This window comes from Uloborus diversus, chromosome 5, assembly GCF_026930045.1.
Source record: "Uloborus diversus isolate 005 chromosome 5, Udiv.v.3.1, whole genome shotgun sequence".
NCBI classification, from domain to species: domain Eukaryota; kingdom Metazoa; phylum Arthropoda; class Arachnida; order Araneae; family Uloboridae; genus Uloborus; species Uloborus diversus.
The window spans coordinates 80,905,293-80,930,906 of record NC_072735.1 but is presented as its reverse complement, the minus strand read 5'-3'; the positions used below and the strand labels follow the sequence as shown (position 1 = coordinate 80,930,906).

Here is a 25,614-nt window from a genome sequence, read left to right as displayed (position 1 = left end):
ACTCAGTTATTACAATTGAATCAGTTTCATTAAAGTTTTTATGACAAACAAATACATAAATACTACAAAATAAATTAACAAATAAATTATGCCATCTTTTGCGATTGGATACTAACAGCTTGCCTTCATACTCATATGACCTGTAATAGAAAAAAAAATGATACAAAATTGTTGTAATTTTTAAAAGTTAGAATGTTAACTAACTAAATATGAAATTTCATGTTCCTGTAAGTAAGTAAAAAATACAAATTTGATTGGCTTTTTGATTTAAAATAATATAATTTTGTAATATATAATTTAAAAAACCAAATAATTCATTTTCAACGCATTAATCACAAACACACACACACAAAAAAAAAATTTAACACAAAATTAGTTATGCAACTATAAATGTTTCAAGCAGTTTGTATTTCAAACTTTCATCTCATGTTACCAACATTCATTCACCTTTTTACATTAAGTTATAAAATAATATCTGAGTTGTCTTACTGATAAAAGTGGTCTAATTATTTCCTAGAAGATTTTGGTCTTGAAGAATGGGTTCTACTAGATTTGCCTCTTGATGATTTCAGGCGTGTTGGAATCCTTGTAACACTTTCAGTATTGTATGATAGATACAAATGTGATAAATCAAGATTGTCCACCTGAAAAATGTAATTACAATATAAATTCATTTACTGAAGCATTATAATACAGGCAGTGCATATTTTCTATTTTAGCCTATTTGCGGGAAGATTACAACCACATTTTAAAATATTGAAAAGTAATACTTGTCTTGCTGTTGGATTTAAGAAAATAAAAATAATAATAAATAAATTTAAAAAACCAGAATTCAGCTTTATGTGAGCAACAATCACCTCTTTGATACAACTAAACAAATTGGATTCTGCTAATGCAAATGAAAAAAATAAAGGAAAAAAATTTAAATGAAACTCCACGTTTGATTCATTCTGCTTTCCTCTTAATTCCTATCAATGCAAAACATCACAATAAAATACATGCAGTGTCACTGTATAATTTTAAAACAAAGATCATGTAGCTGAAAATATTTTTATCTATAATGTATATGGTTCCAAACTTTTTATTACTGGCTTCTAAAATGATGTCTTGAAAATTAAGCTGATTAAAATTTTACCCATTTAAGGCAGAATGCTACACTTGCACAGGCACAGTGACTGATTTCCACACTTAGGGGTACTTGCCTAGTGTAAAAAAAAAGTGCAGTTTGAAATCCATTTCTGGACCCCTCACAGTCGCGATATAAATCCACCACCACACTTGCATGTAATAAATACTTCTTTGATGTGCTGTAGGAAAATTATGTGTACAAAACTGTCATATAATATTTACATTCATATATATTTAAATAAAATGTTGCATTCATATTTAATCACTTTCTGTGTCAGTGTGATACACAGCCTGTGAAAAACAAGAATCGGAAATGTAAAATGAACTTTGACACTCAAATTATTCTGAATAACAAATTCATATGCCGGCACTTTTTGATTCTTTGAAACAAATTTTAATCAATACTTTATGCATAGCATAGTTTTATGTGGTTTGTTTTATTTAACTTTCAATAAGGCCTATCCTTAAGTACGTCAGTGCTTGCTGTATGGTCCGGCTACTTAAGTATCATACAAATTTTTATTCATAATTCTGTATTTTCCCCACTTTTTTGAGAACGCATTTTCTTGAACAAAGGCTTATTATTAATCAGTTAAAAAATCTTCTATCCATTCATACCCAAATCATTTAGTAAATGGATTGCAGACTTGCAACTGGATTCAAAATAATCCTTTCGTTACTTTATATTGTTACCAAACAGAATTGTTTAAACAATTAAGAAAAATGGCAAAGGAAAACAATGCAAGATACAGTAAAACCCCTCCTAACAGACATCCCTCAAAGGCAGACACCGTTTTTATGTAACCAATTTTTAATTCCCCAGTTCCAATGCAAATAACATTATTAAACCCCCCTGTTCTACAAACACCTCTCTATTGCAGAGAAAAAAAAAATTGTCCGCATTAGAGGGATTTTACAATACTTTTTTACCTCCTTTTTTTTCTCTTTATCGGGAGCCGGCAGTTGTTTTCTCATGTTGTTCCCTGTGTATGCCACACACTTAAGCTGAAATTCTCCTATGTCTTCATTCCATTGAACTGCCTGTTCTATAACATCCTGGTATTCAGGTGGTATGAACATGTCGATGAGCAACTTGTTGAGGCTCAACTCTCGATCTAGCTGCCGTACATTCTCCAACAGTCCTTCCATCTCCCGCTGATGTTCTTGACGTAGATCGTTTAATTCATTCTTTGCACTCAGAAGCATCTGCCACACTTTTTTCAGTTTTTTTGTTTTCCCTGCTGCTTCTTCTTGCAAACTGGAGTATTTCTCTTCAATATTGAGACGCTCTGACTGTACAGAAAAAAGAAAATTGTTAAAAGTTATGTTTGTTAAAACAGGAAGAAAAAGTGTTCCAAGTTAAGATTGAATTGAAATGCTATAGCTTGGAATACTCATCCTGGAATGTGTTAATTAAAACAGAATGTGGTATGAAAAATTGGTTTAAGGGAGGAAGCATCTTAAATTTTTGCAATTTTAAGTGTTTATGGAAAAAATAATTGTCTTCCCCGCCAGAAAAATGCAAATTTCTTAAGACTTTTCCGTAATTTACAGATTTTTCCAGTTGGGTAGACACTCCATCTCTCCATATTATAAATGCAACTTTATTTTCCAAAATGAACTTTTTAAATGTCACATGAAATATCACTAGTAAAAAGAAAAACAAATCATATATTTACTTATTGAGTTTTTGTTTGTGTATATAATAATGAACAAGAGTTTTTCTCCTATGTGCAATTGGGAGTTCTAAACAAAATATTGCTATCAAAATATTAGAAGAACAATTGAATGGAATCTAATAATTTTTATTTTCACTTCATTGCTTTTTGTTGCACTCTAATCAGGGTTGATTTTGGACTGTCCAAAACTGGTTTAGGACAGGACAGGTGGTTTTTGTCTTCCAAAAGTGTCCGAAACTGTCCAAAAGTATGCAAAAGCTAAAGGGGTGTAATCTAATCAACTTGTATTTAATGCAATATTTGTAATGCAGAAATATATATACAGTCGAACCTTGATATCTCAAACCTCCTTATCTCAAAACCCTTGATGTCTTGAGAAAAAAAAAATTCCCCTGAATTTTCTATAAAACTCCCTTTTACTTTCCATAGTTATCTTGAAATTCATTTTTCAAAATCTTGGATATGTCAAAATTTTTGCACAGAAGCAAGTTTCAGTTGTTGTTTTTCTTTGGCAATTTTGTAGTAAAACCAGTTTCAGGGACTATTGCTTAACACTTTCATCTCTCTTCTTGGAAATTTTGTGAATAGGGGATTGAAGCAAGATAATAGGGGAGTGTTGGTATGAAAGGGGTGCTGTGTTTTCCCCCCATCATTTTTCAAGTGAAAACTGAAAATATGTTCCTCATTTTCATCATTCTGCTTTTTTAACTACTACAAAATGGCTGCTGAAAACTTTTTGAATGTGGGGAGCTACCAGTTGAAGATAAGAATTTTTTATGTGAAAAACCAAGTTGAAATCAAGGTTGGTAAAAAAAAAAAAAACGGTTTTTTCAAAAAAAAGAAACCCAAAAAAGTTTTTTTGGTTTAAACCAGGTTTTTTTGGTTTAAACTGGGTTTCTTTTTTTTTTTTGGTTTAAATACTATTTGCGAGAAAAACAATTTTCGAAAGGTAATTAAGGTTCCATGTAATTAACAGTTGTTCAATAGTCACATTATACCTAATTTCTTGATTAATTAATGAGATAAGAACAAAATCTTGTAACTAAATTAAATAATTAAAATAGTTTTCTGCGGGGAAATATTGATTGAAATGTTTGACTTGATTAACATATTAGTATGCATGTATATATAGACCCTTTATGATACGAAATACTTCAAGAAGTGGTTGTGATGCGGGTTAAGATAAAATATAATGAAGATCCAAGAAAAAAACTTTATAAAACCAACATAATATGAATAATTATCGAATAAAGGTAAAAGTTATATTTTTAACTTGCCCTTCCATCTCACAACCACAGTTTTTACTCTTAGCTCTTAATCCTTTTCTGGCTTCATTTTTGATTTCATCAAATGAAAGCCAAATTAGGTCTTTTTTCTACCAGAATTAGACATTCTTTTTAAAACAATATGATTAAGTAACTTTTGTAAACTGCACAGGTTAGCTAAGGCAAAGCAAATACCAAAATCCCAATTCCAATGAACAAAAGGGGTGAAAAAACTAAGAGTTATCTGCACCAAATAGTCATAAAGCAGCATAGGTGTATAGCCAATCAAAATCTTTTGAGCACACAGAATCCAAAAAAAAAAAAAAAACACCAATGGAGAGTGTAGTTTATATGTGAAGATTTATATATTTCTCAATCAATTTTTACACATACATTTGCATTTTTTCTGGGAATTTAAAAATTTCTTTTAATCTTCCTACATTATAATATAAGGAACTATTATGTATCATAATATGAAGTATAAACTTTTTTTTAAAATTTGATTCAAAAAATATTATTTGTGTTCACCTGCAAAACAAATCTTAATTTTTAGGTGCAAACAATTAAGCTAGACTGTTGATTACCTTACAAGTCAAAGTTAAAATTCCAGGAAAGTGCAAATAAATGGGCAAAAATGTCACACCCCTGCAACAGGAGTGAGCAATATAATGGATTGCATCCACAATAAAAGATTCAATCCTTAGTAAATCTTAACTAATCATGCAAATTAAGCATAATGATGGAAGTTGACTGAAATCTGCTTTATGGCACATATATGAAAAAAAATATATATTATTTTTTTTTTTTTGATTAAAGCTTGTAATACATTTTGAAGAAGCAACTTTGCAGTTTTAGTATTTATCTCTGCAACTTAGCTAGGAACTTAGCATAAATGGAATTTTACATTTTAATATGTATGGGGAAATAAATCGATGTAAACCTGTAAAATAGATTTTTTTTGGCTTTTAAAAAAAAAACACATTTTTTTAAAAAACCGCATGGTTTTTTAAAAAAAAAAACAATTTTTTTAAACCATGGTTTAAACCAAACAACCCTGGTTGAAATTGTTGTTCATCTCAAAACCTCATCCTCTGCACTTTCGACAATTATAATTTCCAATCTAGTAAAATATTGAAGACTACTTTATTGATCGTAATTCAAAGTGGTCTCATAGAACATATATAAATGCATATATATAAATGCATGAAAACCAGGGTTTTTACCATAGTGTCCAAAACCTTGCCAACCCTGAATATAATAATAAAGGGAAAAATTCTGCTTTTTCTGAATACAATGATATTTTATACCACAAAACTTTAGAAAATTAATCAAGAAATAAGAGCATGCTTTTCTTCTGATATTATATTAATAGAAGTATTGCTGAACCTTGATGGCGACTTTGAAATCTTACAGTATTATATAAATCTTATTTAGAATTTTCAAGTACCTCTTTTTCTTCTAGAGCTTTTTTAAGTTCTAGTTCTTTAACTTTACGCTCCTCAAGCTCTTTAGAGCTTTCTTCAAGCAACTTTTCTTGTTCTTGAGCTTTTTCAAGAAGATTTTCACCTCCAATAATTATTTGCTTTTCTAAGTTTTGTAATTTTTGAAGCATTGCATCATGATCATTCCTGAAAGAATATTTTATATCATAAGAAACACATTATTAAAACAGTTATGATACAAGTTATGATCACATGACGCATAAGAAATAAAAAATCATAATTTTTTCGGAGAGTCTATTGTATTTTTATTTATTGTTTTTGAATAAAAAATCACAACCTAAAAAAGCTAAACTATTTTGTTTAGTTTTCTAATTATTAGGAGAACAGAGTTCTACACTAGTTTATCATTTATTTTAACTCTAATTCTGCCATGACTTTTTACTTGAGTTTCAGTGAAAGCAGAAAGTTTTCAGAAGGCTTTTGATGAAAAATTTTAACTTTAAAATTATTAAATATAATTTAAAAATGATTTAAACACAAACCTAATTAATTCATGCATGTTAATTAATCATACAGAAAAGGGAAATTCAAATGTTCTCCTTGCCCGAATAATTTTAAAAATTAATATGTGTTATAAAAATATAAAATTTTACATAATATCAAGCTAGGAAGCAGAGTGCCCTGCTTCCTGTCTCTCTCTAACACACAGAACTGGGTCATGTATTTTTAGGATTGTAGCTTGCTTAGGTGCAGATTTGTTGGGCTACAATAACGTAGTCACTGCGAAAGATAAAAATTAAATGAAGTTTCAGCAGATTATTTTTAAGTAACTGCCAATGTACTTTTATAGCATTTCTTGTTATTTCGGGTAGTATTTTGAATTCAATAGAACTTTCAGTAGTTTTTCACGTCTTTATTCATTTGGAAAATAATTCACATATTAAAGGAACGTTTTAAATGTTATGCTGTGGCACCAAAACTTTTCAAAAGTCCCCATGACTACATTAAAGTGATGGTAATATTTTAGCCTACCTGTTATCCCAATTGCAAAAAGAATTGGTATTTGATCAAAGGTAGTGTTCTTTATATCATACAACTCTTCAAATTGAAAATAGTGACAAAACTTGTGCACTTCAGCTGTATTTCAAAAATAATATTCAGGGAAATTGTCATACGGTGAAGACTTGGCGCATTTTCATGGTATTTTACCAAAGTAATCAAAACAAAGTCCCTATTTGCTTTGCAAATATTGCTAAAAACAGTGTTGTTGAAATTAAAAAATAGATGTTTAATTTTTACACATAACAAGCCAATAAACAAGAATAAAAGTTTCTTTAAAATAAAGAAAAATCTGTCAAATAATTGAATAAAATCTTTTTAAAGTAAACTAATGCATCAAATAAATACTTTAACTCATTTTTAAAAAAAGGTTCACTAAAATTTAAGATTAAAGCATGAAAAACAAAAATAGCAACAGTAATTTCAACAATGTCATTTTTCATTTATTTATTTATTTGCTAACTTGGTATGTTTCATATGATAATTCTCCCTATTATACTATTATTCAGTTTATGAATGAACAAAACTTGACTTTTGCTGGTTTTAACAATTTTAAGGTTTGTATAAAGATACTTTGGGCAGAGTTACAGTAAGTTGGTTTTGATGAATTTTTTAATATCTAAGCACCGTCAAGAAGGTCCTCAAAATGTAAATATTTTGCTTTATAACATAAATAACACCGAAGGTCTGCGATGTGGCTAATTTGTGAGGGAATTTTTTCTTGTATATATTTTTCCAACATGACAGTATTTTTAGATATATGGATATCCATGAGGACAATACTTTGGTGATACACCAAGGAATAAGTCCAAAAAAATTAAAATAAAATATTATTTTTTAAAAACGAAAAAAAAAAGATATTTTTAAAATCAGAAAGAAATGATTTAAAAAATATTTTAAGGCAAAATAACTTTTAAGTCTCCCTCCTCACTGCAAATGTTTGTTTTTGAGTTCCACTTCTCTAACCCTTGAGAAGAATGTTAACGGCTAATATAATGATACCATCCCCTTCAAATCAAAACAATGACTGAATTTATTGAAAACTAAAAAAAAGATATCTTCAGAAAAAGGTGTGTAATGGGGGGAGGGGGTTCAGTCATAATCAGATTCTGGAGTAGATTTTCAGAAGCAATGCTGTGTTATTATGCCATGTAAATATAGCTTTACCTAATTCCAGTTAAGTCTTTTTCCCGTTTTTCCAGTTCCTTAGTAATCTTTTGTCGTTCTTCTTCTAGTAAATCTTTTCTTTCAGCTAACGTTTTCCGATCGATTTCAATTTGTTCCTGCATTTTCTTCACTTCTTCTTCCGAATATGCTAAAAGCAAAAATTATCTCATCATTCATAAACTTATTTTTAATACTAATGTGTTAGAAAATATTTTTACTTTATAATTGAGTCAATAAGAAAAGAGAATTAAAATTTGAAATATGCTTACATAAATAAATATTACAAATTCATAGCACTCTTAAGTCAAAACAAGGCACAGCTAAAAGTTTTTTGTTGAAACACTGGTTCGTATTAATTCAAATTTTGAAATGAGTAAAAAATTGAACATGGAAATGCGTCTGTTTTACAGCATCAAAAATTTTTGTAGCAGATTAAAAATTTTAAAAGAACTTTTGGTTTCATTGTGGAAGGAACTGGAATTTAAAATTGCCCAAAAAGAAAGATAAAAGAAAAACTGAATGAGACATCTAAGAAAGAAATGTGAGAATAGATCACTCTTATTTTTTATAAGCAATTAATATCTTCTGTATGTTCCATTTACGCATAAATTACAATTCTTACAGTTTTTTTGTAATTTTTTTAATTTAATATTTGCAGTTTCTTTAAGGTTGACACCATTTTGTGTTGCTGTTATGTAGAGAACATAATTTATACACATATCTAATGCTGTCTGCCAACCTTCCAGTGCAAAGAGCAAAATATTGTACAAGGATCAGATGATACTAGCTGCACTTCAGCAATACTGCATGAAAATAATTATGAATTTAAGTGATTCACCAAGGCAAAAGCAATAAAAGTGGCAACAGTTACATTGATCTATTTTTGGAAAATTATAACATGTGGAATTTAATAAACATCATTAATGACTTTGAGCTGAAAAGATTCACCAAGGAGAAGTTGTTGACAAAGAAAAGTTCCTTAAAGTATAAATACTCTTTGAGTTATGACACAATTATACACCAACCCAAATTAGAAAACGAATTGCCAGAATTGCCAACAAACTACGTTTAAAATTATTTTTCCTAAAAAAAAAAAAAAAAAAAAAACAGTAAACACACAATCTTCTAGAAAGCTTGAGTTGTGATGTCACTTAAAGTTTTCAAGATCCTCACCAGACTGATGAAAGGTTTAATTAAGTAGCTCTAAAATCTGAATTTACTATGGTATAATCAGTCAAGTTTTATCATTAAAATTTTTTTGTTAAAAATCAGAAAATAAGGTGCCCAGAAAATTAGAAAACATCCTTTACACTGTCAATCCAATAAAAATTAATGTTCTCCAATAATTTTTTTAATCTTGTTGATATACATATGTAGAAATGGGATAATATTAGTATTACTAAGAACTATATAGTTCAGCCAAGCAGATATAACAGACAAACTAGAAGCAAAAATGGTACATTGCATTTACAATTTGTAATAGTAGGATTAGCAAGAAGGCATTAGCAGTAAAGTTTTTACAAGTCACGCATTATCACTGATACTACTTACTACAAAATGAAGGATTCCAGTTAATCCATCATCTATTTGCGGCACCATATTTTAAATTTGTAACATTTAAAATGTAAACATTTTAAATTTGTAACATTTAAAATGTAATTGTTGAATAAATACCAAACTTAAGAAATATAATACCTTTTTTACGATGACTTTTTGACTTTGATTCTTCCTCTCCTTTCTCAGAAAGATCCTCTCCAGATTCCGAACCCCCTTCACTAACTGTAGGAATAAAACAGTATCAGCTTTAAGACTTTCAAAATATAAAAATATCAAAATAAACAAATCAGATTAGAATGAACATAAATACATATAAGAAACACAAAATGTTAGTCATAGAGATGTAAAATGATTAAAATTTAAAATTATTATAAATGAAAGTAGAAACTTTTTTTAATGTATTTCATTAATGTTTACATCCAATTTGAAATTTTATTATAGGTCATTATATTTTGCTTTGCATTTGTAAAATCATACCTTAAAATATAGAATCTAATTTTATATTATTTTAGAAAATATATTTTAGAAAATATATTTTCTAAAATAATATAAAAATAGAAGTATTAAAAAAAAAATAATGATACTACTTTTGCTTTGTATTGTAAAAATAAATTTTATTTCAATACTAATAGTAATATTTCAAATGTTAGAAACAAAAAATGTAGGAATTATTCATATGAGCAGTGAAATAGAGCATTGCCGAAATTAAAAGACATAGAGAGGGATAAAAAACAGAATATTTTTAAGAACAATAGATACATTAGGTCATACAAATGTCTTTTTCAACTTTAAAAAATCGAAATTTTCTTAGTACAGAAAACTTACAGTAGTTCAACAAAAACCTACAAGCTGTAAATAAAGGTTCAAAATAAATTTAATGTAATACATACCATCCTCTAAACGTTTCCTCAAATCTTCAATTTCATCTTTAAACTTTTTAAGCATTGTGTCTTTAGGATCTTCATTAATTTTGGCTTTGTTCTTGATATTTTTTGCTCGATTAGCATATCTGAGAGTACTGAGGCTCTCATCATAGTTGTATTCAGCTGGCCCAATGTTAGCACACTAAGAAATATTTTTATAAGAAACGCCTATATTAATAAGTAAAAGCAACACACAAAAAAAAATATTTTTATTGGAATTTTCAGATGGAAGACCTTAGCATAAACATTATTTTTAAAATATTGGTGTTTTTCTACTTATGGGAGGCACTCTATATGTGTGGGTAATTTTTTGTTGTTTTCCCATAAAAAGTGTTTTAAGTATGCACCCCACATACACACACAAACAGAAAAATTTGGAACAACTCGCCTGTCTGTGAGACATGTAAGCATTTATTTTTGTGTTTATTCAAAAATATTTTTTCGAAATGACAATAAAGGAGAAAATGCATTTAATTCAACTACTTGGTATGCAAGCATAGGAAAAATTTATGAAGTAATTTTTAGGGAATAAAACTTACCATTAATGTTTTTGAGTTTCCTCCCAAAGAATCTTGCAACAATCGAGTCAGTTTAGAATTTCTGTATGGAATGTGTGTGCTTTTTCCATCCACCAGTGCTGAAATGACATTGCCAAGAGTGGACAGTGACAGATTTATTTTAGTAGCTTCAACTAATCGCTGCCCACTGGAACCTGTTTTGCTTTGACGTTCCGAGCCCTGCAATAAAGCTAATTATTCAACTGCAAATTAACTTCATTTTCTTTCTTCATCAAAATTGAGACATATAAATAATGTCACAAGCAGAATGCATACCTCTCAATCAGAATTCCGAAGTTGGTGAATACATAATTAAATAAATAAAACTTGCAAACAAAAACTTCTCTAAAAATATTAAATTTTTTTCTTCAAAATTCACTAGAAAAGGAGCTAAACAAAAATAAAAGAAGGACAAATAAATTAATTTTTATAATTAATATTTGATAAAATTAAAATGCTATTCCAAACAAATAAACAAATGAGGATAGACTTGTTTTTTTTTATTTTAGCAAAAAAAAAAATGCAAACTCATTACAATATTTTAGAAAAATCACTTGAAATTCATTTTAGGGAAAGATATTCCTTCAATTTTTGTATGCCATAATTTTGTATCATAAAGTAGATTCTTGAAACACAAAATGGTTTTAAGTTCATTAAATAATAATACTGCAAAATGACTTTTCATTCACACAAGAAAATCAGAAATAACATTGAAAGAGACATCAGATTTGTAGAATTGAAACATTGGCACTACTGACTATAAATGGGGCGAATCCAACCTGGCAGGGTCTTAATGCTATGCGTATCCTTCACAATGCTGCCAGGTTAGGCTTGCCCCAACTATCGACTCTCAAATACGAAAAGGTATTACAGGTTCAAAAGACCAGTTCAATTGCGATAAAAGGTTTATAAGAGTGCAATGTAGATATTTCCCCAAACATCCAAAAAGCTTTTAAAATTTTCATCACCTTGCCTGTCAGAATATGTTTTGCTGAAAGATCATTTTCTATTATCAAATACTTAAAACCTACTTAAGAAACTTAGATCTAAAACGCATTTAAATTTTTTCTTTAGGCACGTTTAAAAATATCCGTACCTCAGAGCCAAACTAATGTAAGTCCAATAATTGCGATTTTCTGTGTATTAGTGCATTGTATATAGCCTCATTTGCACATCCAGCTACATGACCACAATCCTAAAAAAATCCTTTGTAAAAATTTATCACTGTTAAAAGAATGCAAGTCCAATCCTTAGTATGCGGCAAGCGACTGTTTTCCCCCTCTCCTATAGCGAGAATTTGACTTACGTAAATCTGGCTTTGAGGTACAGATATATTTGCACATAAAAGAAGTCTTAAACATCTTTCAAAAGCAAAAATTGAGAGTAAATATAAGTTTATTATTGGTGCAAGTAGGGAAATTAGTCCCAGATAAAAAGAATATTAGCTATACCACACCATCTTACACTGTGTTTGTTTCCAAAAAACAATTATTGCTATTATTTTGCTAAAATCAGGGTTGAGTTTTGGACTGTCCAAAACTGACTTAGGAGAGGACAGGTGGTTTTTACCGTTCAAATCTGTCTAAAAGTGTCCGAAACTGTCTTAAACTGCCCAAAACTAAAGGGGTGTAATATAATCAATTTGTTTTAATGCAATATTCGTAATACATAAATATAGATATTAAGGAAGTTTAATTAATGAATATTCGATAATTTTTTTCTCCAAATGTTCATTTAAAAAATATTTTACTTAAAGAAATGCCAGCAACTAGTACATAAAAATGTCCTTATGTAACAGTTGGTAGAGTTATGAAAAGAAATACACAACACTACCAAGGCAACTAATTTCAGTTCCATTTATAACTCAAAAGAATGCTATTAAATGTGCAATAAATATTGAGGTGAAAAAAAAGCTTAATTTTTTAATGGTTTTTGCAAATAATTTTTATGTAATGTTTTAATAAAAAGTACTTTTTTAATCATAGATTACATAACAAGAAATTGATGACTTAATTATAAAACTCTTGTGCTATTCTTTTTTTAGTTCATATTTTTAATATAATACATTCTGTAACTACAAAAATTTGTAATTTATTGCATTTAAGTCAATTATTGAACTATATTTTGAACACTTTCTTTTGCACCTATGCATAAATGTCGAAAAGTTTGGTTAATGAAGAAATAAACTCCTGCATACAAATTGAAATTTTTATTGAAGAATTTAATTTCTAAATAACTAGATTAAAATCAGCTGCATAAATAAGTTATAAATTTATACTTGAATATCCACATTGAATAAATGTATTAAATAGCCCAAAAAATAGTTTTGACACATTTTGTTCTGTTTTTGATATTTTCTCACAAAATATAATTTCTCAAAAAATAGTTTTGGACACTTTCGGACACAAGGGTTTTGAACAGGATGGTTAAAACCTTGCCAACCCTGCTTTCATTTGCACACATGCATAAACATAGGGAAATTTGGTTACTATTTATCAAAAAAATAATAAATAAAAAATAACATAGACACATGCATACAAATTGAAATTGTAATCAAGAATCCAACTTCTATGTAACTAGATTAAAATAAGCTGCACAAATAAGTTGATGTTCAATCTAAAGCATTACTTTAATACATTTTATTCTGTTCTTAATGTTTTTTCACAAAATACAATTTTTCTAAAAACATAGTTTTGGACAGGATGGTAAAAACCCTGATTTTTATCAAAAAGTGTCCCAAAAGTTTGGTAGTGTCCAAAACCTTGCCAACCCTGGCTAAAATGTTTACAATATTTAGCTAAAAACTATGAACAGTTCAGGAGAGGTTAGTTTTTTGTTCATTTAGCAATTACCTAAAGATGAATCATCAAGCTTTAGCATACCAGGAAATTAACTTTTGAGTAACTCTTAAATTAATCTTCTGAGCAAATAACTGTTCTAACTTGGCGGAAGTAATTTCTGTTAGTCATACTCCCATCTGTTTTTTTGGACTTTTAAAAAGACAGATTCTTCTCATGAAATGATCTAAATGCACCTCTGATCATTTTTTTATAATTTTAAAAACTTGAGAAAAATTCTTGAAAAATTTTACTCAGGAGAAATATGACAGATATGTATTCTTTAGTTTTTACCAAGTAGTAATTTTAAACTAAAGTTGTTTTACCTATCATTGAAATGTACCAGCATTGGCTGAAAAAAAATCAAATAAAAATAGTTGAAAAAAAAACAGGACCATAAAGCAGGTGTTAAAATTTATCTCTTTGGCATATGTTATCAAAAAGTTATTAATGTGCATTAGTTAAAACTTAGTGCAACAACTTGAACATAACAGTACATAAATACACAACAAAATGCTAAATCACTTACGGCTAAATCAACTAAATGTAGTTTTCCAGCTCTTATATGTTCTTTTCCATCAAAGCCTTCATCACAACTTTCAACGGTGATGCTAAAGATAGCATGTGATCTGGAGCTGTGTAGATTCATATTGGTTGCACCAACAACTCCTGGAAAGGTTGAAAATTCAAGTAAGAATAATGCCCATTGCTGCTCAGGTTTAAAAAAAAGAAATTCACGAAAAAAAATAATAAAATAAAATAAAATAAATTTAAAAAAAATAATTTGAACTTTGACATCTTGAATTCAAATTATATTTTTCACAATCACGAGTGTGTGTGTGTATGTAGGCATGTGTGTGTGGGTAGTTGTGTGTGTATGTTTGTGTGGGGGGTATGTGTACGTGTGGGTAGTTGTGTGTGTGTGTTTGTGTGGGGGGTATGTGTACGTGTGGGTAGTTGTGTGTATGTGTGTATGTATTTGTGTGTAAGTATGCATGTGGTGTAGGGTATGGATGCAACCTGGAGACAGTTTTTGCTAAAGGAGCAGCATCGTGAGACGTCCGGCCGACAGTGGTGTTGTAGAGGGAGGCGGGGGGAAATAAAATCATAGGGATTCAAAACTGTCAAGTGAGAACAATAAGCAATCGTGATTGCTGAAAAAAAAACTAACTGTTTTTGCTTCCAAGTGTCATGATACGATCCAAGTCATCAGCATTTTTCACCACAACTCCAGTTAGATTTTTCACATAGACTCCTATGTCTGGTCGCTCTTTCACCTGAAAAAAAAAATCAACCAAGTCTTTTTATTTAAAATATATCCCTATGCAAAATGATGTGTGAAAGATTTTTTAAGTGTAAAACTTAATAGTGTGAAAATATAAAAAGAGACTAGACTAATGATAGAAAGATACTTATAGATGGTCACATTCAATTCTCAAAATGAAACAAGCATAGATTCAATCGAAATAGCAAAATTTTTTATTATTAAATATAAGGTACATAGTCAAAAATGAATGAAAATCATTTGTGGAACATAAGTTGAGCCAAAAAAGGAAAATTTTGCTGAAAATATTTACCTCCAATCGAACAGACTGGTCTTTCCCCAAAAGATCTCTAACTTCTTCATTATAAATCTCCAAATAAGTGGCACGAACAAGAAACCTGAATATAAAGAGATATTATAATACAATGAAAGAAAATTTTTGAAGTTGATAAAAATATTGCACAATAACTATTGCACTGGATATTCATTTGTTCTTGTTATGGAATCCAATTGAATAACATGCTCAGTCAGTATGGTCTCAAATGTATGAAGAAAGCTTGCCTCTACAGACTTATGATACAATTAAGTTGATACAGGTATGAATTCAGCAATAATTAACCAATTTTCACAGCACATTTATGCTTAAAATGTTTGAAATAATCAAGGGTTTTAAAACGTACCCAACATTTTTTTTCTTCTTCAATAATTTTTTAAAAAATTATTATTATTATTATCTTTTAGTAATATTTTATTAAAACAATAAAGCTTCTATCATACTTTTTTAATGCAAAAGTAAGCTAAAAACATGAAAAAGATCCACTAGCCTTTTATCTCCTTCAGCTTTTGCAATATGGCCAAAAATATGTGCAAAAGAGTTTGGAATAATTCCTTTTTGTTCAGGCACGTCTCTATTGCCTTCCATAGTAAAGGTCTTTCCTGTTCCTGTTTGGCCATAAGCAAATATAGTACCTAAGTACAAAAAAAGAGCCAATATTAAAATTTAGTAAATAATCTTCAAGATAATTCAAATCAGTCTTTTCAAAGCCATGATAAAAGAGTTCATAACAATGTAAATTAATAACAAAAATCAATTTTAAAATTTACAATTGTGTTTATAAGAATGAAAGGGCATTATTCATTTGAAGGATGTAAAACAATTTTTCAACCATTTTAACTAATCATAAAGCAAAGCAAATTTAGACCTTTTATTCTTCATAATGTCACTTACAATGTAGGGGAATGTGTGGCAAAGTAATATAGTTAAGATAACTTAAATCTTTTAAACCGAACAAATTGGAAATTTGTTCCAAATATTACGGTACATAAAGGAAGAACAATATATATCGAAGAAAAACTTGCTTCGAAACTTTATTTTTTAATTTTTGGTAATAAATTTGTTCCTCCAAAAAAAAGGTGAAAATTTTTCAATTCTTTTAACTCATAAGGCAAAGTGAAAAATAAAATCTTTTTATCATGGAATATTTCCCATTTAATCATTAAAGATATTTTTGATCAAATGAATGAGTAAATAAAAGAGTGGATGAATAAATGAGAATGAAACAAATAATAAGTAAGAGAAAATAAGTTAATGAATGAATAACGGGAATTATTAAATGAAGGAATGTAAAAGAGTTAAATAAAGGAATATGTAAGTGATTTGATAGAGGATTGAATAACTAAATGAACCGAGTTATTTCACTTTGTCCGGCATGTACTTGACTAACTGTACAAAGCATTTAAAATAAGCTCAATATTTAACAAATAAATACTGCACCAAACTTTAGTAGGTTTCAATTAATATGTAAATTGTTAATGACAAGAACTTTATCACTTAATAAAAACAAAAACAATATTTGACACACAACAAAATATTACAATGTGAGTATCAATTTTTAAAAACTGCTTGTATTATCATATTCTATGATTTTTTCTGGTAACATTTCTTGACTGGAATGGCACACATATGTACTAGGTATACTTTACCAGATAGGTAGTGCTAAAAGCAGAGTAAATATTTCACCATTCCATTTTGCCCCATATTCCCCTACTTGGAAACCTCGGAAAAATATTAAATCCATTTTATATCAAATTGTGCTACAGCATTAAAGTTTACAAATTAGTGCCACACAAATTGTGCCTGAATTGAGCTTATACAACTGTAATTAAAACTCACTGTAAGGAACTTTTAACTTTTTCCTACAAAGCCTCTAAGCATAATTTCTTTATTAGGTGAAAATATTTCATAATTCACTGGTTCAACATAGATCTGATTTTCTATAGAATTTACTTTAATTATTATTACTTTTTGTTTTAACTTCATATGTTTTTCAGTCATCTCAGATTTTGAGTGCTCTAAATAGGAACCGGCCAGAATTAATTTGATTAAAGGAGTTCTCCTATAAACAACTTTACACTAATTTATGTAAAGTATCTCCTTACCATTGTAGCCTTCCAAGACATTGTCAATGATAGGTCGAGCAGCCAAATTGTACACATCTAATTGTGTAGAATCAGTTGCAAAAACATTATCAAAAGTGAAAGTTTTTGGAGGATCAAATTCAGAAGCATTTGGATTGAACAATATTACAGAGCCTTCAACGGATTTTACCTGAAAAACAAAAATTATGGAGGATAGTTTATAAATAAATTGCTAATTATCACAAATTAGTTTCAGTATCGAAAAAAAAATAAATATACATACGTAAAAATTCCTTTGAAATATTTTAATATAATGCCATGTGTGTCATTTTTTTTAAAGATTAAAAACACACAAAATATGTACAGTATAACCAATAAGATGAATCTATAACAAACCTAAGAGGACACCAACAACATTTTTTTTTAAATGTAAGCAAACTTAATACATTAATAAAAGGCCCCAATGAGTAATATCTCAGTAGACTGATTGTGTTTTCATTCTTTATTAATTATTTTTGTTGGTATAAAATGTTTTCGTAAATGATTGACTGGTTTGCATTGCTTAATATATTGCTGCATTTGTTCATGTTCAAGTTTTACAAGGCTTGAATTTCAGTTTTTCCTCTGATCCAGGACCACAAAAACATTTATAGACCAGCAGGACATAAATTTTAAATGTCCACGCGACCAGTGAAGTTTCATTCTTGTTTTCCTTTCAAAAAGTGAAAGCATCATAATTTTTTGTATCTGTTAAAAGGTAACCTTTATGTGAAATGCTAAGATTTTCTTTGCAAGAGACTACAAAATTTCTACAGCCTTATGACATATGACTCTTTTTTTTTTTTTTGTCTATTGAAAACTGCTATTTGATTCCATTTGTCACGTTATTTTTATTTTAACTATTTTTGTCTTTTTCTTGAATTTTTCATCATTTAAAACAAGGACAAGATAACAGATTATAACTAAAAGTGTGAATGGAATAGTAAAATTTAATAGTTTCTGGTCCATTGGACCTGTGCTGTGGTGCCCACCTGGGGGGGGGGGGGGGGGGGTGATCATGGCCCAGACTTTAGGGGGCTGTTTTGAGATATTTTCCTCTTTGGGGGGACTCTTGCTTTGGGGGGGTCTTTGCAATATTTAAAGGGGGTGCATCCTTGCTGTTAGGGGGGGCACCCTGCCAGTGACATGCTTTTCTAAATTTTTACTTGTGTTATCAATGCTCTACTTTTTTTTAATAAATATATTTCCTTTTTTTCCTCTTATTTTATACATATGCAATTGAACTTGCTTATAACAAGCTCTGATTTAACGAGGACTTGGGTTTAGCGAGGAAATCAGAAATACTTGGCTGGAACAATGTTAAGTTCATGGGAGCATAACTTGCTTTAAACGAGCAAATCCTGCTTAAAGAGAGCAATATTTTTGTGATTTGTAAAATTTCTATCGACTTCCAGCTCAACTTATCCTTTTTTGATAAATTTTCTTTGACATTCCAATGTCAATCAAAGTTAGTGATAAATCATATATCCTGAGAACAAGTGATGACAGCACTTAATTTGTGGAGTAAAGAAACATATAAAAATTATCTATGTGTGTATATGTGAATTCCTCAAAAACAATGACATAAGAAAGAGACATTCAGACAGTTCAAAGCAAAGTAAGCAACTTATATGGGACTCAACAGTGATTAAAAGGAGAAAAAAAAGCAACTATGATGAATTTTTATGATTTTTTTCATGGACTCACTTTTTACGATCACTCGGTTATAACGAGCAAATATTGCAGTCACTTTGTGCTCGACTATAGCAAGTTCGACTGTATACATTTATACGTAATATAAATACTTATTTACTTGAATATACATTTGTTTTGTGTGTGCATGTAAAATAAGTTCATTTTTTAAAAGCAAATTACCTCAACAATATTTCTATACTTAGCAGTAATTTCAACATCGTTCATTGGCCGACATCTTACAACAACCTTTATGTTTTCAGCCTCAGGAGCTTCCACCTAAGATATAAGAACAAAATAGTGTTTGCAGAACAATAAATGAACATTCACTAAATAAATAAAAAAAATTTCTTTCAACTTCAGTAAAGTAAATGCTGATCAACTATGTTCCTTTACTTAATTCGTAATGTGCTTTTAATCCTCCTGTTCTAGAAAGTTTCACATTACGTGGGTGTGGTTCTGTCGCTAGGATGGTTTACATTTTATTTACCACAATTTTTTACAATATAACAATTTTAATAGATCATTAGAGCATAAATTTAAGTGGAAAAAGCTTTGTTTATAAGTTATTCAACTATAATACATATGCTATTGTAATGATTTTAATAAAAGTTCATAAGTTCATAGCTCATTCTTAATTTAGTAAGCTAAAAATGCGTTTAAAAGTCGGTAAATTTTTCAATTGCTGTGCAATATTGATTCATGAAGTGTCGTAGTTGTTTATTGAATGATTAGAATAAGACAGACACACTATTTCAAAGAGGGCAAAGATATGTAATATACTTTACAAGGAAAAAACAACAAAATACAAGTGCAAATTTACATTATATTACACAAATTAAGGGGGCTATTGACTCCAACCACCATCAGCATAAAATAAAAATACAAATTTTACAATAAAATTTTAGTTAAAGTATTATTTGAACATTCGGTTACAATTTCAAACACTTAATGTGTTTGACATAATAGGGCATTTGATGCATCTCTAATGATTAAAAGGAACACCAAACAAAAATTGACAACTACAGTTGGACCTCCATATATCGAAGTGGCAAATTGCGGGAAAAAAATTCGATATATAGAAACAATCGTAGTTTATCTTAAAATTGCCAACGGTAATGCTGTTTCATGTTTTTAGTGAGTTTTCGGCAAGTTTCTGTACTTTTATTACGATTTTCCAATTTCTCATAATAGCAGGAACTCTGCTTGTGGGAATACTAAATTCACCAAACATTAGGGGATTTTTGTTTTGACAATGTAATCGAGAGAAAAGTAAGAAATCAATCTAGTACTTAACTTGAATGATTTTCACTGAAGCTAAAAAGATTAGGAATGATAATCAACAGATAATAGGAATAACTTGAAACTGATTTTACTGTATTACTGGTTGCAACTGAGATATGAAATAAACTGGAGGGAATTTAAGAACTCCAGAACGGAACAACGATTTATCTACACTCCTCTCAACCCCAGATTCCTTGTGAGTTTCGTAGCAACCTTTAGTGAATATAATTTTCTCCCCTAACCTTCATTTTTCATGAGACAAACAGTCTAAAGTGGAAAAAAAATCTCTGAAAGTCTGAACAAAATTTTCGGTATATAGAGATTTTTTTCGATATGTGGAAACAATTTTTCTATGTAATGGACATGGAAATTTAATGGGATTTCTATACGTAGAAATTTTTGATATGTGGAAGTTCGATGTATGGAGGTTCAACTGTAATTTCAATAGAGTTTAGAAGTACAGGACAAATTGTTTTAGGAAGGAGCTGTAAGCCAAATATCATGAATTCTTAAATTTAAATTCAAAGATAGTAAAATTCTAATTCTCAATAAGTAAGTTCAAATTTAATTCAAGAGGGGCTGGACACCTTAGGCCCTCCTGGTCCCCTTTAATACGACCTTGATAGTTTCCTAATGTGCAATTGATCTTCAGTAAGTCAAATAAAGACCTAACTGATGCTAAAATGTATTGACTAAAAAACTAATTCGAAATTTGGACTTCGAGGTGCAGACCCCCGGGGTACGTTCGAATTTTGTGCCAAATTTTAGAGCTGTAGGTTCTATGGGGGTTTCTGGCCATTGGGTACAAACAAAGAAACACCGTCACCTTTATATATATATAGATAACGGTTTGATCACACAACATAAATTGTAATCATTTTCAGTTTTTTTAAGTTACGAATATTACTGAATCAACTATACAGTACAACTGTAGGGCATTTGTTTTTCTTACTACATACTGTACATACCGCACAGGTTTATTTTATGTCTTTCTTTCCCAATGATCATTGATTTTGTGCATCATAGCACTATTTCATGCTGAATAAAACAGGTTTTTTTTTTTAATACAAAAAAAAAAAAAATTCAGCTCTTTATGTAAGAAACAGTAATGTATAATTAAGAAATGGTTTTAAACTGTTTAAGGTGGTTTTACAGTGTCTAAAATGATTGGTTGTGTTTATAAAAGTTTTTACACATACCCTTTTCCACAACGCAAAATTTTGACTTACGCGAGGGGTTTTGGAGCGCATCCCTCACATAAGTCGGGATTCGACTGTACTTTTTTACATTTCAGTAAATCATGATAAAAATTACTAAGTGTTTTTCAAAACAAGGCATTGCAATCAACATAGTGACATTTATAGCATTCAACACACTCCACAAGCATAGCACATACGACACTTGGCCAGACTCACAGAGCAACATAGAGTACAATTGAGGCAGTGAGAAGCAAAGGGATGTAATTGACAAAATTAAAAATTTGGATAAAACTAGTGCAAATGGTAGGTGAACTTCAACTCTGTCTTGGGGCAAGAAATAGTTACAAAGTAGTTCTGAAAGGTGCAGGTTTGGCAAAAACCCAGGTTTTTTTTAAAAAAGCCCATGAACCCAGTTTTTTTTAAAAAAATAAAACCCAACTAAAGCTGGGTTTTTTGAAAGAAATGTGTTTTTTTTTTTCTTTTTTTAGGGAAAATGGGGTACTTGTAGCATATTTTAGTGTAAGTATATGGGCAAAGCACAAAAATTGTCTTGGGATAAAAAAGGCTGGAAAATTCAGTGTTTTGTAAGAAAAGTAAAAAAGACAACGAAACTCAAAAATGGTGAAGTTTCATAGTTTCCATGATTACCAACAGTTAGGGCAAAGTTACTTCTCGAGTGATAAAATCTATTGTTCGTTTTTAATTACCTTTTTTTTTTTTTTTTTTTTTTTTGCATTTTACTTTATTGTATTTCATTTTGTTATGCAAAACTACTGTAGAACGTCAAGTAATTTAAATCCCTTTTTAGTGAATTCCAACTTAATCAAGACATTTCTTTGAATTTTATGTTGCCTGTTTTCCTATTTCTGTGTACAGAGTAAGAAATATTAAACTTTTGTAAGATAATGAAAATACTGTACATGCTATTATGTTTTCTGTCCGACTGTTTGTAAAACCTGTTAATTTCTAAAACATATGCCTTGTTTATTTGAGATTTATGATGTGTTGGTTTGAAGAAAATAATTCACATGAAAGCCTTATAGCTAGAGTAGTTTCCTCTGTACAATCTACAAATATCAAGAAAATCAGACGTGACAAGATTTAGGCAAGATAATTTGAGTTATTTATTAGCCAGTTAAAGAAATAAGTCTATTTATTTAAAATCTTTGAAGTATTTTTTAATGCTGTTAAGAGTTAAGAAATACTATTAAAGTTCAAGATTCATTTTTTATGTCCATTGTCTGTGGTGAAGAACAAATAAAAAAGAAGTTTAAATTGTGAAAGTATTTAAGTTAATTATTTTTTTAAAAAAACTTCTCAGAAAATTTTAAAAAACCCAAAAGTGGGCTAAATATTGGGTTTTTTGAAATGGGATTTTTCAAAAAAACTTAGTGGGTCCAACCCAATTGTCCGGCCAACTCTGGGTAGGTGCTGCTATACAGCATGATTTACTTGAAAATGTCCACTTACATTCCTTTGCTTCTCATGCCTCAATTGTACTCTATGTTGCTCTGTGAGTCTGGCCAAGTGCCGTATGTGCTAAGCTTGTGGAGTGTTGAACACTATAAATGTCACTATGTTGATTGCAATGCCTTGTTTTAAAAAACACTTAGTAATTTTTATCATGATTTACTCAGAATGATCATCCAGTCATTCTGGGATTCAGAGTCAGATAAAAGTATAAAGTATCTGCGCACGAAACTCAAGAGTATCTGCAAGCTAATCATTGTCTATCACGTACCAAAAAAACAAAAACAAAAAACAAAAAAAAACAGGGAGGGGGGGAGTGTCCGGATTTCAAAAAAAAATTAATCATAAGAAATAAATACTTGCAGGTATATGCTTTGAGGTTACAAGGAACAAATTTTCATGCCAATTATGTGAACCTATGGATGCAAAGACCTAAGCTAAATTTCAAAATTTTAAAACTAAGCTTTTTTTAGCAGTCAAAATTATCTAGCTATGAATACTACGTTTTACATTAGCAATGATAATTTGAAACAAATTAGAAGTAAAGAAGGAGAACCTGAATGATTGTCCCGAGATGCGCATGCTCGCAACGAATGTATCCGCACAGCAGCGAATTTATTCGCCTTACGCGCTTGTGTACATACTACCTATTAGTATTTTTTACAAATTAATTAAATAATATCAGTTTAAAACAAATTAAAAGTGAAAAGTAAGAACTTGAACGATTATCGCGAGATGCGTGTGCCCACAGGGAATGTATCCACCTTACGAGCTTGCGTATATACTATATATTTATAACTTTTACAAATTAATTAAAAATATCAGTTTGAAACAAATTAGAAATAAGCAGTAAGAATTTAAACGATTATCGCGAGGTGCGTGAGCATGCAGCGAATGTATCCGCACAGCAGCGAATACATCCACCGAACGCGCGGGTGTACTATATACATCTTGTAATAATTTTTACAATCTAAATAAATAATATCAATATTAATTTAAAACAAATAAGACATAAAGATATTATCGTTACTTCTTATTCGTTTCAAATTGATCTCATTTTTATCTTTTATTTAAGAACTTTTACGATTATCAGACGACGTGCAACTCTGCGGCAAATGTATCCACACGTCAGCGGATGTATCCACGCACGGCGTGCGTCTACATTATCTAGCTCTGCTGGGATTTTTACTCATTTTAATTCACATTACAGTCAACTCTCAATAACTCAAAGTCCCAATAGGGACTGGCTTAAACGTTCAAGTTTTTGGTAATTCGAGTTATGGGAAGTTTCTCCAACAGTCTCGAGGTTTTGGGACCCGTTGAAAATTTTCAGATAAAGGAAGATTTGAGTAATTGAGATTCGACTGTGCTAAAAATATTTTTTTTTAATTTCATTCTTCTTCCTTGAGCCTCTGTTATAAATCTGACCAGTTGTACAATTATAATCTTTAACAAATATGCTAGTATTAAATACCTCTCAGATATTGTTACTAGAAATAAATTGATCACATGAACCAGAGTATAGATTAAATCTCTGATAAAAACTCTTCGAAAAAGTACATGTAAAGGTTAAACCTGTGTTTTCAGTTTTGTTGTGCACTGATTTCATATCATCCAAGAAACAAGAAAAAGAAAAAAACTTAATTGAGAAGAAAGATATGCAACTGATAAAACTCACAGGCATTTTCAAGGAGAGTTGACTAACTGCAAGTGAAGAAAGAAGTTAGTTTCTTTTTAAATTAATAATACATCATTTCAGATGGAAGTAAAAATTGATTTCGGATCGAAAGTTGAATTGCAGTAGACAGCCATTGCCTTTAAGGAATCCGTTGCTATGGTAACAAGAAGAAACGCAGACTGCATCTAGTACGCAGAAATTATTTCCCCAAAATTTTGGAACAAAAATCTTTCTAAACAGCTATTAAAGTGAATAAATTATGCACAGAAAATAAAAATTCATATTTAAACGCCAAATGGGTGAATGAATTTGATATTGTAAACACTTCATTTCTTTTCATACAGACGCTATCAAAAAAATGTGAGAATTAGGTAAGAGATATATATGCTTTCGGTCTCTCCTCTTCAGTACTGTTTAAGCGAAAGCTGCCGCTTTTTCTTCTTTTAATTACAAAAAGATGTTTACGGATTCATTGGATCGAAAAAGGCACTATTTTATGCTACCCATTGATGTTTTTATTTCTTTATTTTTTAAATGAAACAAATTACAATTTTTGAGTGTTATCTTTATTTATTATTAGAATTACACTCAAACCTCTTTTTGTGCGGTGGATAGGGACCGCATAAAAAAACGTACAAAAAAACGATCGCACAAAGAGAGGTTTAGGTGAATGCATTCTTTAATGCATTCGCAGCTCCAATAAACTATAGGGGACGCTGCAACCACTGTCTAATAGCGGATGAAAAAGGTAAAACAAACAAATGCCGTAACTTATAACTTGCTTTGACGCTTTGTGAATGACAGTAATTTTTCATCGTGTTTGTGGGAAGCTTTCTTTTCTATTCTTCTGAAATTACATTACACCACAAACTGTCTGAAGCCTGTAATTTACCCCAAAGAAGACACGTGGAATGGAATGTTTACCTTTTTCGGTAATTGGTAATGTATTCGAGCTC

The 25,614-nt window shown here is 29.8% G+C and overlaps 1 protein-coding gene across 1 annotated transcript; it reads right to left on the bottom strand.

Annotated features, from left to right (window-relative positions):
* Positions 1-20: 20 nt before the first annotated feature.
* Positions 21-24,912, bottom strand: LOC129222847 (kinesin-like protein KIF3A). The gene is made up of 15 exons (XM_054857399.1): positions 24,659-24,912; positions 19,211-19,306; positions 17,318-17,486; positions 15,703-15,847; positions 15,192-15,276; positions 14,786-14,891; positions 14,144-14,283; positions 10,760-10,957; positions 10,188-10,362; positions 9,436-9,519; positions 7,741-7,888; positions 5,520-5,700; positions 2,059-2,421; positions 490-644; positions 21-140 (listed from the first exon to the last, which is right to left on the bottom strand). The coding sequence occupies exons 1-14, from the start codon at positions 24,662-24,664 to the stop codon at positions 507-509; spliced, it is 2,034 nt and encodes a 677-aa protein (XP_054713374.1). The 5' UTR covers positions 24,665-24,912; the 3' UTR covers positions 21-140; positions 490-506.
* Positions 24,913-25,614: the final 702 nt, after the last annotated feature.